This window comes from Neovison vison, chromosome 1, assembly GCF_020171115.1.
Source record: "Neovison vison isolate M4711 chromosome 1, ASM_NN_V1, whole genome shotgun sequence".
Taxonomy (NCBI): Eukaryota; Metazoa; Chordata; class Mammalia; order Carnivora; family Mustelidae; genus Neogale; species Neogale vison.
In genome coordinates, this window is record NC_058091.1 from 217,577,816 (window position 1) to 217,591,841 (window position 14,026).

At 38.5% G+C, this 14,026-nt stretch overlaps 1 protein-coding gene across 1 annotated transcript in view; it reads right to left on the bottom strand.

Moving 5' to 3' along the window:
• FCHO2 (FCH and mu domain containing endocytic adaptor 2) overlaps positions 1–14,026 on the bottom strand; it is a 133,333-nt gene that overhangs the window by 104,122 nt on the left and 15,185 nt on the right. Inside the window, exon 2 of the mRNA XM_044267358.1 lies at positions 12,050–12,141. Within this exon, the coding sequence (XP_044123293.1) occupies positions 12,050–12,141 (92 nt within the window). The remainder of the gene's footprint in view (positions 1–12,049; positions 12,142–14,026) is intronic.

Consider the following 14,026-nt stretch of genomic DNA (forward strand, 5'->3'; position numbering starts at 1 on the left):
TGTACGGGTGAACCCCCAAGGCAAAACAATGGACTTTAGGTGATTATAATGTGTCAATGTAGGTTCACACCTGGTAAAAAATATACCATATTCCAGGGAGGTGAGGATACAGACAAAATAGGAGAAGATGATTAAGAGATACAAACTTCCAGTTATAAAATAAATAAGTTATGGGTACGAAAAGTATAGCATTGGGAACAGGGCCAACAATATTGGAATAAATTCGTATGGTGACAGAATGTAACCACACTTATTGTGGTGAGCTTTTCCTAATGTACACAATTATCAATTCAGTACACTGTATGCCTGAAACTAATATAATCTGTATGTCAACTAAATTTTGTATGTCAATTAAAAATTTTTAAATAGCGGGACGCCTGGGTGGCTCAGTTGGTTAAGCAGCTGCCTTTGGCTCAGGTCATGATCCCAGCGTCCTGGGATCGAGTCCCACATCGGGCTCCTTGCTCGGCAGGGAGCCTGCTTCTCCCTCTGCCTCTGCCTGCCATTCTGTCTGCCTGTGCTCACTCTCTCCCTCTCTCTCTCTGATAAATAAATAAAATCTTAAAAAAAAAAAATTTTTAAATAAAAATTTTAAAAATTAAGAAATTAAAACAAATGTTTTAGATATACCATTCTGGTGGAGGATGTTGATAATGGGGGAAGCTATGCATCTGTAAGGGCAGGGGGCAAATGGGAAATCTCCACATCTTCCTCTCAATTTTGTTGTAAACCTAGGATAACCATTAAAAGAAAAGTAGAAGAAGGTATTACTTCTAAGCTAATAGAAGAATTTTTTTTAAAAGTCCAAAAAGCAAGAAAGAAGAGGGAAAAAATTCAGTGTAAGTAGGATAAAAAATAACAAATTTAAAATAGCATATAGTTTGGCAACCTACAGCACCATTGGTCACATATGGCCCATTTTTGTTCTTATAAATAAAATTTTTATTAGAGCACAGCCAAGCTCATTTATTTACGTATTAGTTATGGCTATTTTTGTACTAAAACAGCAAAGATGATAGCTGCAACAGAGATCAGATGGTACACAAAACCTAAAATATTTACTTTCTGGACTTTTACACAAAAAAATCTGACAACCTCTGAGACAAGAGATTTGAACCCAAATATGTCTACAATTATACTGTACGTAATGGACTAAATTCTCCAATTAAAGTAAAAATGCCTTTTATTTTATTTTTTTTTAAAGGAAGAACTTCTTTTTTTTTTTTTAAGATTTTATTTGTTTATTTGACAGAGAGAGATCACAAGTAGATGGAGAGGCAGGCTGAGAGAGAGAGAGAGGGAAGCAGGCTCCCCGCCAAGCAGAGAGCCCGATGTGGGACTCGATCCCAGGACCCTGAGATCATGACCCGAGCCAAAGGCAGCGGCTTAACCCACTGAGCCACCCAGGCGCCCTAAAAATGCCTTTTAAAATAACACACTACACCACAAGGACACAGCAAAAAAAGAATACAAATACCACACAAAAACTTAACAAAAGCAAACTGATGACACTTTAAAAAAAAAAAAAGTAGACTTAAAGCAAAAAACAATGCCAGGCATATAAAGGACACTTCACAAGTTCAATTCACCTGAAGATGTATTAGTTCTAAAGTTGTATCTGCCCAGAAAACCTAAAGACATTTTCCCAAAGAAGACATACTGACGGTCAACAGACACATGAAAAGGTGCTCAGTATCACTAATCATCAGAGAAATGCAAGTCAAAACCACAATGCGGTATCATCTCATACCAGTTAGAATAGCTAGTATCAAAAAGACAAGAAATAATAAATGTTGGCGAGGATGTGGAGAAAAAGGAAACATCACGCAGTGTTGGTGGGAATGTCAATTCATGCAGCCCCTGTGGAAAACTTTATTGAGGATCCTCAAAGAAATTAAAAATAAAAATACCATATAATACAGTGATTCTACTGGTTATTTACCCAAAGAAAACAAAAACACTAATTCGAAAAGACATATGCACCACTGTGTTTATTGCAGCATCATCTACAATAGCCAAGATACAGAAGCAACCTAAATGTCCACTCTTAGATGAATGGATTAAGAAAATGTGGGATGGATGGACAGGATGGATGAATGGATGGATAGACAGATATTACTCAGCCAGCCATAAAAAGAATGAGATCGGTTTTGGGGAGTGTGTGGGGGGGTTAGCCTGGTGGTGGGTATTATGGAGGGCACGTATTGCATGAAGCACTGAATGTGGTCCATAAACAATGAATTTTGGAACAATATTGAAAAAAATTAAATTTAATTTAATTTAAAAAAAAAGAATGAGATCTTGCCATTTACAATAACATGGATGGACATAAGAGGGATTACAGTAGGTGAAATGTCAGGCAAATACCATACGGTTTCACTTATATGTGCAATCTAAAAAACAGAACACATGTGGGGCACCTCGGTGGCTCAGTGGGTTAAGCCTCTGCCTTCAGCTCATGTCATGGTCTCAGGGTCCTGGGATCAAGCCCCACATCACGTTGGGCTCTCTGCTCAGGGGGAGCCTGCTTCCCTTCTCTCTCTGCCCGCCTCTCTGCCTACTTGCGATCTCTGTCAAATAAATAAATAAAATCTTTTAAAAAAAATGAACAAACAAACAAAAGCAAAACCAGACCTAAAGATACAGAGAACATACTGGTAGGTTGTCAAAAGGAAGGTAACAGGAGGGATGAGGGGGAATGGGCAATATGGATGAAAGGGGAGCAGGAGATACAGGCTTCCATTTATGGTATGAATAAGTCATGGGGATAAAAGGTACAGCAGAGGAAATACAGTCAAAACTATCGTAATAGCACTGTATGGTACTACATGGTAGCTATACTTGTGGTGAGCATAGCATTAAGTACACAGTTGCTGAATCACTATGTTGTACACCTGAAACTAATGTTAACATTGTTTATGTCAACCACACCTCAATTTAAAAAAAATAATGTGTATCCACCTACTAATATGGCTTCAAATATATAAAAGTAAAGTTGACAGAACTACATGGATAAACAGAAAAACCACAATCAAAATGAGAGACTAACTATAATCCTCTTAGGAAATGATAAAATGAGCAGGAAAAAAACAAAAACAAAAACCAGTGGGGAAAGATTAGAAATGAACAAAAGAATGCACGAACTTAAAAACATATAGACAACAAATGCAGAACACAGACTTTCAGGTACATGAAGATATTTACCAAAATTGACTCTATCCTGGTCCATAATCCAAGTGTCAACATATTTCAAAATGCTGAAATCATACAGAGTATGTTCTCTAAATACATGTAATTAAGCATAAGCAAAAATAGACCTTTAGGGCGCCTGGGTGGCTCAGTGGGTTAAGCCGCTGCCTTCGGCTCAGGTCATGATCTCAGGGTCCTGGGATCGAGTCCCGCATCGGGCTCTCTGCTCAGCAGGGAGCCTGCTTCCCTCTCTCTCTCTCTCTCTGCCTGCCTCTCCATCTACTTGTGATTTCTCTCTGTCAAATAAATAAATAAAATCTTAAAAAAAAAAATAGACCTTTAAAAATCAATTCATATCTAGAAATTTAAAAATATACTTCTAAATAACCCAGGGAGGCAAGAAAAAAAGCACAAGAAAATTAAACTATCTTTAAACTAAATATAATGAAAATTCTACTACTCAAAACTGGTGAGACACAATAAAACAATGCTTAAGGGAAATTCACAGACTTAAATGAATATATCAGAAATCAAAAAAGGCTGGAGCACCTGGCTGGCTCAGCTGGTGGAGCATGCAACTCTTGATCTTGGAGTTTTGAGTTTGAGCCCCATGCTGGGTGTACACATTACTCAAAAAAATTTAAGTATTAAAAAAAAAGAAATGAAAAAAGGGTGAAAAGCATTGTTAAACATCCATCTCAAAGTTAGAAAAAGAACAGCAAACTGAACACAAAGTCAGAGGAAATAAGGAATAGAAAGTTAATGAAATAGAAAATAAACATACAAAAAGGATCAGCAAAGCCAATAGTTGCTTTTTTTTTTCTCTTTTTTTTTTTTTAAAGATTTTTTTTTATTTATTTATTTGAGAGAGAGAGAGACAGTGAGAGAGAGCATGAGCGAGGAGAAGGTCAGAGAGCGAAGCAGACTCCCCATGGAGCTGGGAGCCCGATGTGGGACTCGATCCCGGGACTCCAGGATCACGCCCTGAGCCGAAGGCAGTCGTCCAACCAACTGAGCCACCCAGGCGTCCCAATAGTTGCTTTTTTTAAAAAACTTAGAACAAACAAGTGACAAATGAGACTGATCATAAAATATAAAGAAGACACAAATAACTGATGTCAGGAGTGAAAAGGGGACATCTAATACAGATCCAGCAGGTATTTTAAAAGTTCATAAAAGGGGGTGCGCCTGGCTGGCTTAGTCAATAACATAACATGCAACGCTTAATATTACAGTCATGAGTTCAAGACCCACATTGGGCATGGAGCCTAGTTAAAATAAAAATGAAAAAAAATTTTTAATGTAGATGAAATTATAAAAATTCTTGAAAATGTAATTTATTAGGGTGCCTGGGTGGCTCATTCAGTTGAGTGGCAAACTCCTGATTTGGGCTCAGGTCATAACCTCAGGATTATGGGATCAAGCCAGCCCCCAACTCCCACATTCAGTAGGGAGTCTACTTCTCTCTCCTTCCTCTCTATGTGTCCCTCCCCCCAACTCATGCATGCTCGAGCTTTTTCTAAAATAAGTAAATCTTTAAAAAAATCTGTGTGTGTGTGTGTGTGTGTGTGAGAGAGAGAGAGAGAGAGAGAGAGACTTATCAAACTCACTGAAGAACTGGAATATCTGAATGGTCTTATAACTACTGAAGAAATTAAGTATGTAATTTGAAACCTTCCTATAAAGATGATTTCAAGTCCAGACGGGTCTACTAGCAAAATCTATGAAACACATAAAGAAAAACTATAATATTCCACAAATTTTTTCAGTGAATAAAAAAATGAGATATATGCAACTCATTTTATAAGCCTAACTAATCTTGAGACCAAAACCTAAGGACACTTAGATAAAGGAATTTTTCAGACCACTGTCAATAACAAATATAGATGCTAAAATCCTAAATAAAACAGCAAACTAACGCACCAATATATAAAAGTGATAGTATATCTCCACCAAGTTGGTTTGTATCAGAAATGGAAAGTCTAACATTCAAAATTCAAAGTAATTCAGATTTGAACAAGGGGGGAAAAAGAAAGAAAAACATCTCAATAGATACAGGAAAAGTACTGGCCAAATTCAACATCCATTCATAATTTTAAAAAATAATTACAAAACAGCATATAAAAGGAAGTTTCCTTGATTTGATTAACAGTAAGGAAAGAAACTGAGTAAATATATAATATTTAAGAGTGAAATGTGAAGGGCGCCTGGGTGGTTCATTTGGTAAAGCGTCTGACTCTAAATCTCAGCTCAGGTCTTTATCTCAGGGTCCTGAGTTCAAGCCCCATGTTGGGCTCCACGCTGGATATGGAGCCTAACTTAAAAAAAACAAGAGTGAGGGGCCCCTGGGTGGCTCAGTGGGTGAAAGCCTCTGCCTTCGGCTCAGGTCATGATCCCAGGGTCCTGGGATTGAGTCCCACATCGGGCTCTCTGCTTAGCAGGGATCCTGCTTCCTCCTCTCTCTGCCTGCCTCTCTGCCTACTTGTGATCTCTGTCTGTCAAATAAATAAACAAAATCTTAAAAAATAATAATAATACATTTTAAAAAAAATAAGAGTGAAATAGGGCGCCTGGGTGGCTCAGTGGGTTAAGCCGCTGCCTTCGGCTCGGGTCATGATCTCAGGGTCCTGGGATCGAGTCCCGCATCGGGCTCTCTGCTCAGCAGGGAGCCTGCTTCCCTCTCTCTCTCTTTGCCTGCCTCTCCATCTACTTGTGATTTCTCTCAGTCAAATAAATAAATAAAATCTTTAAAAAAAAAAAATTAGAGCGAAATAAATGTGAGACCAGGAACAAGACAAGATGCCTGCCATCAGCATTTCTATTCAGTATTACACCTAAAGTATTACTTCAGTATGGTAAGATAAGAAAACTAAATAAAGGTATGAGGGCTGGAAACTGAGATATAAAACTGTCACTTGTACACGATGACTGTACACACAGAAAATCCAAAACAATTTTCAGATAAATTATCAGAATAAACAAGGACTTACACGTTTCTGGACACAAAGTCAATACATAAAAATCAAGGGGATTTATATATAAATGTGTATATATGCTGACAAATTGCTTTCACCCAAAATACATAGAGTTCCTTCAATTTGTTCTTTAACAGGGTTTTAAAAAAAACAAAACACCACAGTAGATGGACAGAAGGGGCGCCTAGGTGGCTCAGTCGGATCAACCTCCCACTCAGTTTCAGCTGAGGTCCTGATCTCCTCCTGGGTTGTGGGTTAAGCCTCACGATGGGCTCCCTGCTCACAGGGAGTCGACATGAGGGTTCTATCACTCCATCCTTTCCCCCACTTGCACACATTATGTGCTCTCTCTCCCTCTCTCAAATAAATATTTTATAAAAAAAAAAGAGATTAACAGGTACTTCATTAAGAGAAAATGCAAATAACTAATAAACATATGAAAGGATGCTCAAGGTCATCATCTATCGGGAAAATGCAAATTAAAACCACAATGGGGGCGCCTGGGTGGCTCAGTGGGTTAAGCCGCTGCCTTCGGCTCAGGTCATGATCCCAGGGTCCTGGGATCGAGCCCCGCATCGGGCTCTCTGCTCACCCAGGAGCCTGCTTCCTTCTCTCTCTCTCTCTGCCTGCTTGTGATCTCTCTCTGTCAAATAAAAAAAAAAAAAAAAAAAAAAAAATCTAAAAAAATAAAAAAAATAAATAAATAAAACCACAATGACACAAGTATCCCTCACAATCTAAAAGTATAGCCTTCTAGGGCACTTGGGTAGCTCAGCTGGTTAAACCTCTGCCTTTGACTCAGGTTATTATCCTGGAGTCCAGAGATCAAGCCCCATGTTGGGGGGTCCCTGCTCAGCAGGGAGTCTGCTTCTCCCTCTGACCCTCCCCCCTCATACTCTCTCTACACTATCTCTCTCAAATACATAAATAAAATTATTTTCTTTTTTTTTTTTTTTTTAAAGATTTTATTTATGGGACGCCTGGGTGGCGCAGTTGGTTGGACGACTGCCTTCGGCTCAGGGCGTGATCCTGGAGTCCCAGGATCGAGTCCCACATCAGGCTCCCAGCTCCATGTGGAGTCTGCTTCGCTCTCTGACCTTCTCCTCGCTCATGCTCTCTCTCACTGTCTCTCTCTCTCAAATAAATAAATAAAATCTTTAAAAAAAAAAAAAAAAAGATTTTATTTATTTATTTGACAGAGAGAAATCACAAGTAGATGGAGAGGCAGGCAGAGAGAGAGAGAAGGAAGCAGGCTTCCTGATGAGCAGAGAGCCCGATGCGGGACTCGATCCCAGGACCCTGAGATCATGACCTGAGCCGAAGGCAGCGGCTTAACCCACTGAGCCACCCAGGCGCCCCATAAATAAAATTATTTTCAATAAAAAAACAAACAAAATAAAAGTACGGCCTTCCTATGAAATCTTTCATAAGCCAAAATGGCATAAAGAAAAGAAGGAATTACCATTAATTTACATAGAAAAATTATTGAGCTTTACCAGAACCAAAAAATAACTCCTCTTAGGCTTTTCTGATACTATAGGGCACATCTTGCTAACAGATGCATAAAATAAACTGAGCTAAGGCACAGATGTTCACAGACACAGTTCAAAACTATGGCGGCATGAAACTGAGATGCTAAGCAGTTCCCAGGGAAGGAGCTTGACAGCGCCACTCTCCTTGTACACACCACCTCCATAAGGGCTCACTGCAAAACAAATGCCAAACACTATTTTCTCATTTTGCTATTTTTTGCAAAAGCAAAAATCCTCTAAGGATTGTTCTTGGCTAGCAAAAACAGGTACTGATATAGATCTTTCTTAAGAGCAAAGTAGCGTAACACCAACTTCTGAAAAGTGGGGGAGACATGTACTTCCACTTATCAGAATGATTCCAATTAAAAGAGTGGCAATACCAAGTGGTGATGAAGACATTAACAACTAGAACTCTGAAACAAGGCTGCTGCTGGTATAAACCGGTACAACCATCTTGGAAAATTCTTTGGTATTGCATATACATAACTCTATGACCTGGCAATTCTACTCTAAGGTATATACATAATATAAATATATGTATATGTATAGCAAGACTCTTATACAGGAGTATTCAAAGCAATATTACTAGTAATAGCAAAAAAAACTGGAAAGAATCCAAATGTCTGTAAACAGTAGTAGACATATTTTGGCATATTTACACAATTTAGTATTACGTAACATTGAACATAATTATACTACACTCAAAAATGAATCTCACGGGCCGCCCGGGTGGCTCAGTGGGTTAAAGCTTCTGCCTTCGGTTCAGGTCATGGTCCCAGGGTTCTGGGATCCAGCCCTGCATCGGGCTCTCTTCTCAGCAGGGAGCCTGCTTCCCCCTCTCTCGTTGCCTGTCTCTCTGCCTACTTGTGATCTCTGTTTCTCAAATAAATAAATAAAAAATCTTAAAAAAAAAATGAATCTCACAAACATGCTGAGTAAAAAAAGACAAAAGAACACTCATTATAATGATTAAATTGATATACTTAATACAAAGTTCAAAAATAGGTACAACTAACTTCCTTTGCCATTTGAATGGATAAATTGTGGTATCCATAAATAGAATACTACTTAACAGTAGAAAGGAATGAATTATTGATACATGCAACAACATGGATCAATCTCAACATAATTATACTGAGTAAAAGTACTGGATAACAGAGTATATTCAGTATGATCCCATTCCTGTAAAATTCTAGAAAATAGAAACTAACCTAAGTGTCAGAAGCAAATGAGTGGGTGCTCAGAGATAAGAGGGAGAGATAGAGGGAGGAATTACAAAGGAGATGATGCGTATGCTCACCACCTTGACGGTGGTGATGGTTTCATTGAGTGTATGTATACGTCAAAATTTATCCAATTATACACTTTAAATGTGTAGTATACTATTTGTCAACTATACTTTGATAAAGCTGTTGGGAGGAAGGAGGAAAGCAGTAATGGAGGAAGAGACAAAAAGGAAGAAAGGGGCAAAGGAGGAATGGAGGAGGGAAAAAGGGAACAGACCAGCAGGGAAGAAGGGATGAAGGGAGGAGAGAAACTCTGAATGACTGACAGGAAATTAACCTTTCTAGGCCCCAATCTTCTTATCTATAAAACAGGAATTAGAGTTTTCATAGTTAAATGAAATAATACATACACAATCCTTCGTGCACACTGTATGTTTATGAGTCTATCTTTCTTTCCTCCTTTCTCACTCATTCCTTCAAGAAATAGAAGTATCTAATTGTGCCAGGCTCTGTTCTAGGCACCAGGATACAAAAAAATACTATATCCTTTATAGGGAAACATAGAAATAAATATTTAAAAATGAATAATTATAAAATTTCATAAATACTGCAAAGAGATATATGATGTTGAGAGATACTATAACAGCTGTTTTTGACAGACTCAGGGAAATAAGGAAAAGCATCCACGAAGAAGGGACCACACTGCTGAGCTCTGAAAAATAAGCAGGCATTAATTAGGCAAAAACAGGAATAAGCATGTACAAACCGTGGACTGGAAGAGGTCTTTCAAAAAAAATGGCTAATGTCTCTGGAGAGGAAAGAGAATAAGGAAGAGACTGGCATGAACTAAAGCTTGAAAGGTGGTTTGGGTCAGATCAAGATGCAGGCAGGCCCACCTTCAGAGCAATAGGAAGAATTGTCTACAGCCATAACACCCTGAACGCGCCCGATCTCGTCTGAAATGGTTTAAACAGGAGAGGTAACAAACCTTTCTGAGGTTTAGAAAAGGCACTCCAATTACAGTGCGGGGAATAAGTTGCAAGGGAACAAGAATGAATGTAGATATGTAAGACAGGAGCTACTGTTGCAGTTCAGGCAACAATAATAATAGCTAGGATCGGGGCAGTAAAGTCAGAGATTCATTCTATCATAAAAATCCTTACTAAGAGCCAAGCGCTCTCCCAAATGCAAGAGATATAAGGAGATATAAGAAGCACCAACCCCCACCAAAAGAAAAAAAAAAAAAAAGAAAAGGAAAAAAAATCTCTGCCCTTGTAGGGTTTACATTCTAGAGGAGAGGGACGGACAAATAAATATCATGTATCTGATGGTTATAAGTGCTATGAAGAAAACATTAAACCAGGAACGTGGTAGTGGAAGGAGGGGTTGTCTTAAGAGCCCATAGAATCATAAAGGGATTAGATTCAAGACAAAAAAGGATGACTCAGGAGTTGTGGACTTCTTAGGGTGACTGATATAAACAGGCTAAAAGGCATGATGACAACTGCCTGGATGATTTCAAAGTAGTTATAGTTAGTGATGTTAGTGCTGGGGGAGAAGGCAGGCTACAGGACCATGCCAGGAGACACAGCACTGTGAGACCTCTTCTTTATTCCTGCCAAGGATGATGCAGAAGCCAATGAAGGATAGCTTTATCCACAGCACTTAGAGCTTCTGGACTCCCTCTTAACTCCAAAAGAGAAGTGAAAAAGAAAAGAGGATTGGTCTTACATAAAAAACCTTGCTCCCCAATTCCTATGTTCTGGTAAATTCTATGATGACAGCAGCTCTATCTTAACCCCTATATTACCAGAATCCAGACCAGTGCCTCGCACACAGCAGACATGGGATATTTATTATTGAAAGAATAAATGAATGGAGTACTGTATTTTTGTTTTTTTCTTAAGTAACCTCTACGCCCAACATGGGGCTTGAACTCATGACCCTGAGACTGAGAGCAGCATGCCCCAACAACTGAGACAGTCAAGTACCCCCCAAAATGGAGTATTATATCTAAAGGCAAAATATCCCTGGGGCTCCTGGGTGACTCAGTTGATTAAGCATCTGCCCTCAGTCAGGTCATGATCCTAGAGTCCCCAGATTGAGCCCCACATGGGGCTCCATTCTCAGCAGGGAGTCTGCTTCTCCCTCTGCCCTTCACTCTGCTTGTCCTCCCTCAAATAAATAAATAAAATCTTAAAAACACATACACACAAACACACACATATCCCACTATTACTAAGGTAAACTCTTTACCTCTTAAGTGTGCTCCTATAAAAATTACCAAGTGGGCCTAGCCACAAAAAAAGCTTTAATCAAATCAAATTACATTAATTTTTAAGTTTTTAAATTGATGACCATATTCTAAGAGTCTTAAAAACAATCACATTTTTATAAACTTAAAGAATTTAAAAATATATACTTATACTTCTTTAAAATAAAACTTAGAGGGGCACATGCCTGGCTCAGTTGATAAAGCATGCAACTCTACCTCTCGGGGTTGTGAGTTCAAGCCCCACAATGGGCACAGAGTCTACTTAAAATTTAAATAAATAAGTAAATAAATAATACATAATTAAACTACAAATTAAAAAACCTTAGACTTTTCAAATTATTTTAGTATGTTTAATGACATGTTTGTTTAAAGAAATGATAGTATTTTATCCTACAAAATTCCATTTATTTATGTATTTATATTTATATCGTTTGTAATGCTATTTATAAACAATGAATACAAACCAGGAGTTCAGCAATATTCCCTGGAGCCACTATGCAGTCCTTAGTGTGTAGCCGCTAGATAATCACACTACTTTAAAATATATAATAATACACTTTTCAAGAGTGTACTTATTTTAATCCAGATCTAACTAAAATTTTCTGGGGCATCTGGGTGGCTCAGTTGGTTAAGTGTCTGACTCTTGATTTTCGCTCAGGTTGTGATCTCAGAGTCCTGAGACTGAGCCCCTCCTCTGGCTTTACACTAGGAGCCTGCATAAGATTCTCTCTCTCTCATTTCCCCTAGTTTTCTCATTTCTCTAGTTAGAGCATGGCTCAAAAACAATTTTTTTCTCATTTATATTCTAAAATTTAACTCAAACTGTTAAATTACTATTAAAAAAATACATACCTTTCTCTCACAAAATCTGCTAGTTCTTTTGTTGATATCTGTCCATGTTTCATGTTATGGTAAAGGACATCAAAGCCACTATTTTTTTCCCCCTAAAATTGAAGAAGATTTTTAGTTTAACAACAAAAAAAGATCAAAACGACTTAAGAACAACCCTATATTAACCAATATGCAACTCTAATGCTCAGGTGAGCATTAGAGTTAATTAAACCAATGTTGCTTATTATAGGACTTCAAACTGTATCAAAGGAATATGACGCAGTGTGACAAAGTTTACAATTTATTATATATACATATACACACATTAAACACACATGTACACATTCTATAATCACTCATGTGAGTTTATTAGTGAAATTTTTAAAAATAACATGCAGAATAATTTAGAAAAGGTAACCATGGATCTTTTAAAATACATTATCAATCCCATTTCAATTCCTTCAACATAAACTAAGGGATTCCTGATTATTCAGGCAGAGTCCCTGCTTTAAAACAAGTAAATCTCGGGACGCCTGGGTGGCTCAGTTGGTTGAGCGGCTGCCTTCGGCTCAGGTCATGATCCCAGCGTCCTGGGATCGAGTCCCACATCGGGCTCCTTGCTCAGCAGGGAGCCTACTTCTCCCTCTGCCTCTGCCTGCCATTCTGTCTGCCTGTGCTCGCTTGCTCTCCCTCCCTCTCTCTCTGATAAATAAATAAAATCTTTAAAACTAAATAAAAATCAAAAAAAAAAAAAAAAACAAGTAAATCTCGGGGTGCCTGGATGGCTCCGTCATTGGGTGGCTGTCTTTAAGCACCTGCCTTTGGTTTGGGTCATGATCCCATGGTCCTGGGATCTAGCCCTGCATTGGGCTCCCTGCTCAGCAGAAGGCCTGCTTTTCCCTCTCCCACTCCCCCTGCTTATGTGCCTTCTCTTGCTGTCTCTCTGTCAAATAAATAAAATCTTTAAATAAATAAATAAATAAATAAAAATAAAATAAGTAAATCTTAACTTCCGAGTCAAGACAGCCTATTACTAATCACTTACACATTCAATACCACAAAATGTTTATAATAACTAATGCATCTTTTAGTAAACTTAAACAACTATGAATAAACTAAGCTCAACAACTCTCTCTGCAATTGGCAGTTTTTCTTTTTCTTCAGTGAAAATAACATAATGAAGAATTCCATATCTTTGCTGGAAATAGCAATACAATAAGCAAGAATTACACAATATGAACCCTAATTTTTTCACAGTTCACCAAAAACAGGAAACACAGAAACTTCCAGTTATGCTGAAGTGATCCCTAACAAACTTATAAATGAATATAAAAGTAATTATTTTGCCATATATATATGATAAATTAAAATGTCATATTTGGGGGAAACTCTGGGTGGCTCAGTCAGTTAAGCATCTGCCTTCAGCTCAGGTCATGATCCTGGGGTCCTGGGATGGAACCCCATGTGGGACTGACTGCTCAGCAGCGAGCCTGGTTCTGCCTCTTCCTCTACCCTCCTCCCATGCTCTCTCTCTCTCTCTCTCGAATAAACAAAGAAAATCTTTTTAAAAAATAGAATAGGGGCACCTGGGTGGCTCAGTGGGTTAAGCCGCTGCCTTCAGCTCAGGTCATGATCTCGGGGTGCTGGGATGGAGTCCTGCATCGGGCTCTCTGCTCAGCAGGGAGCCTGCTTCCCTTCCTCTCTCTCTGCCTGCCTCTCTGCCTACTTGTGATCTCTCTCTGTCAAATAAATAAATAAAATCTTTTAAAAAAAATAGAATTAAATAAAATGTCATATTTGGGGACACCTGGGTGGCTCAGTTGGTTAAGCGTCTGCTTCAGCTGGGGTTGTGTTTCCTGCTAAGCAGGAAGTCGGCCTCTCCTTCTTCCTCTGCCCCTCCCCCCACTCCTACTTGTGCTCACTCACTCACTCATTCTCAAATAAATAAATATCTATCTTTAAAAAAATATCTAACCAGTCAGGTTACCTGGGTTCCCA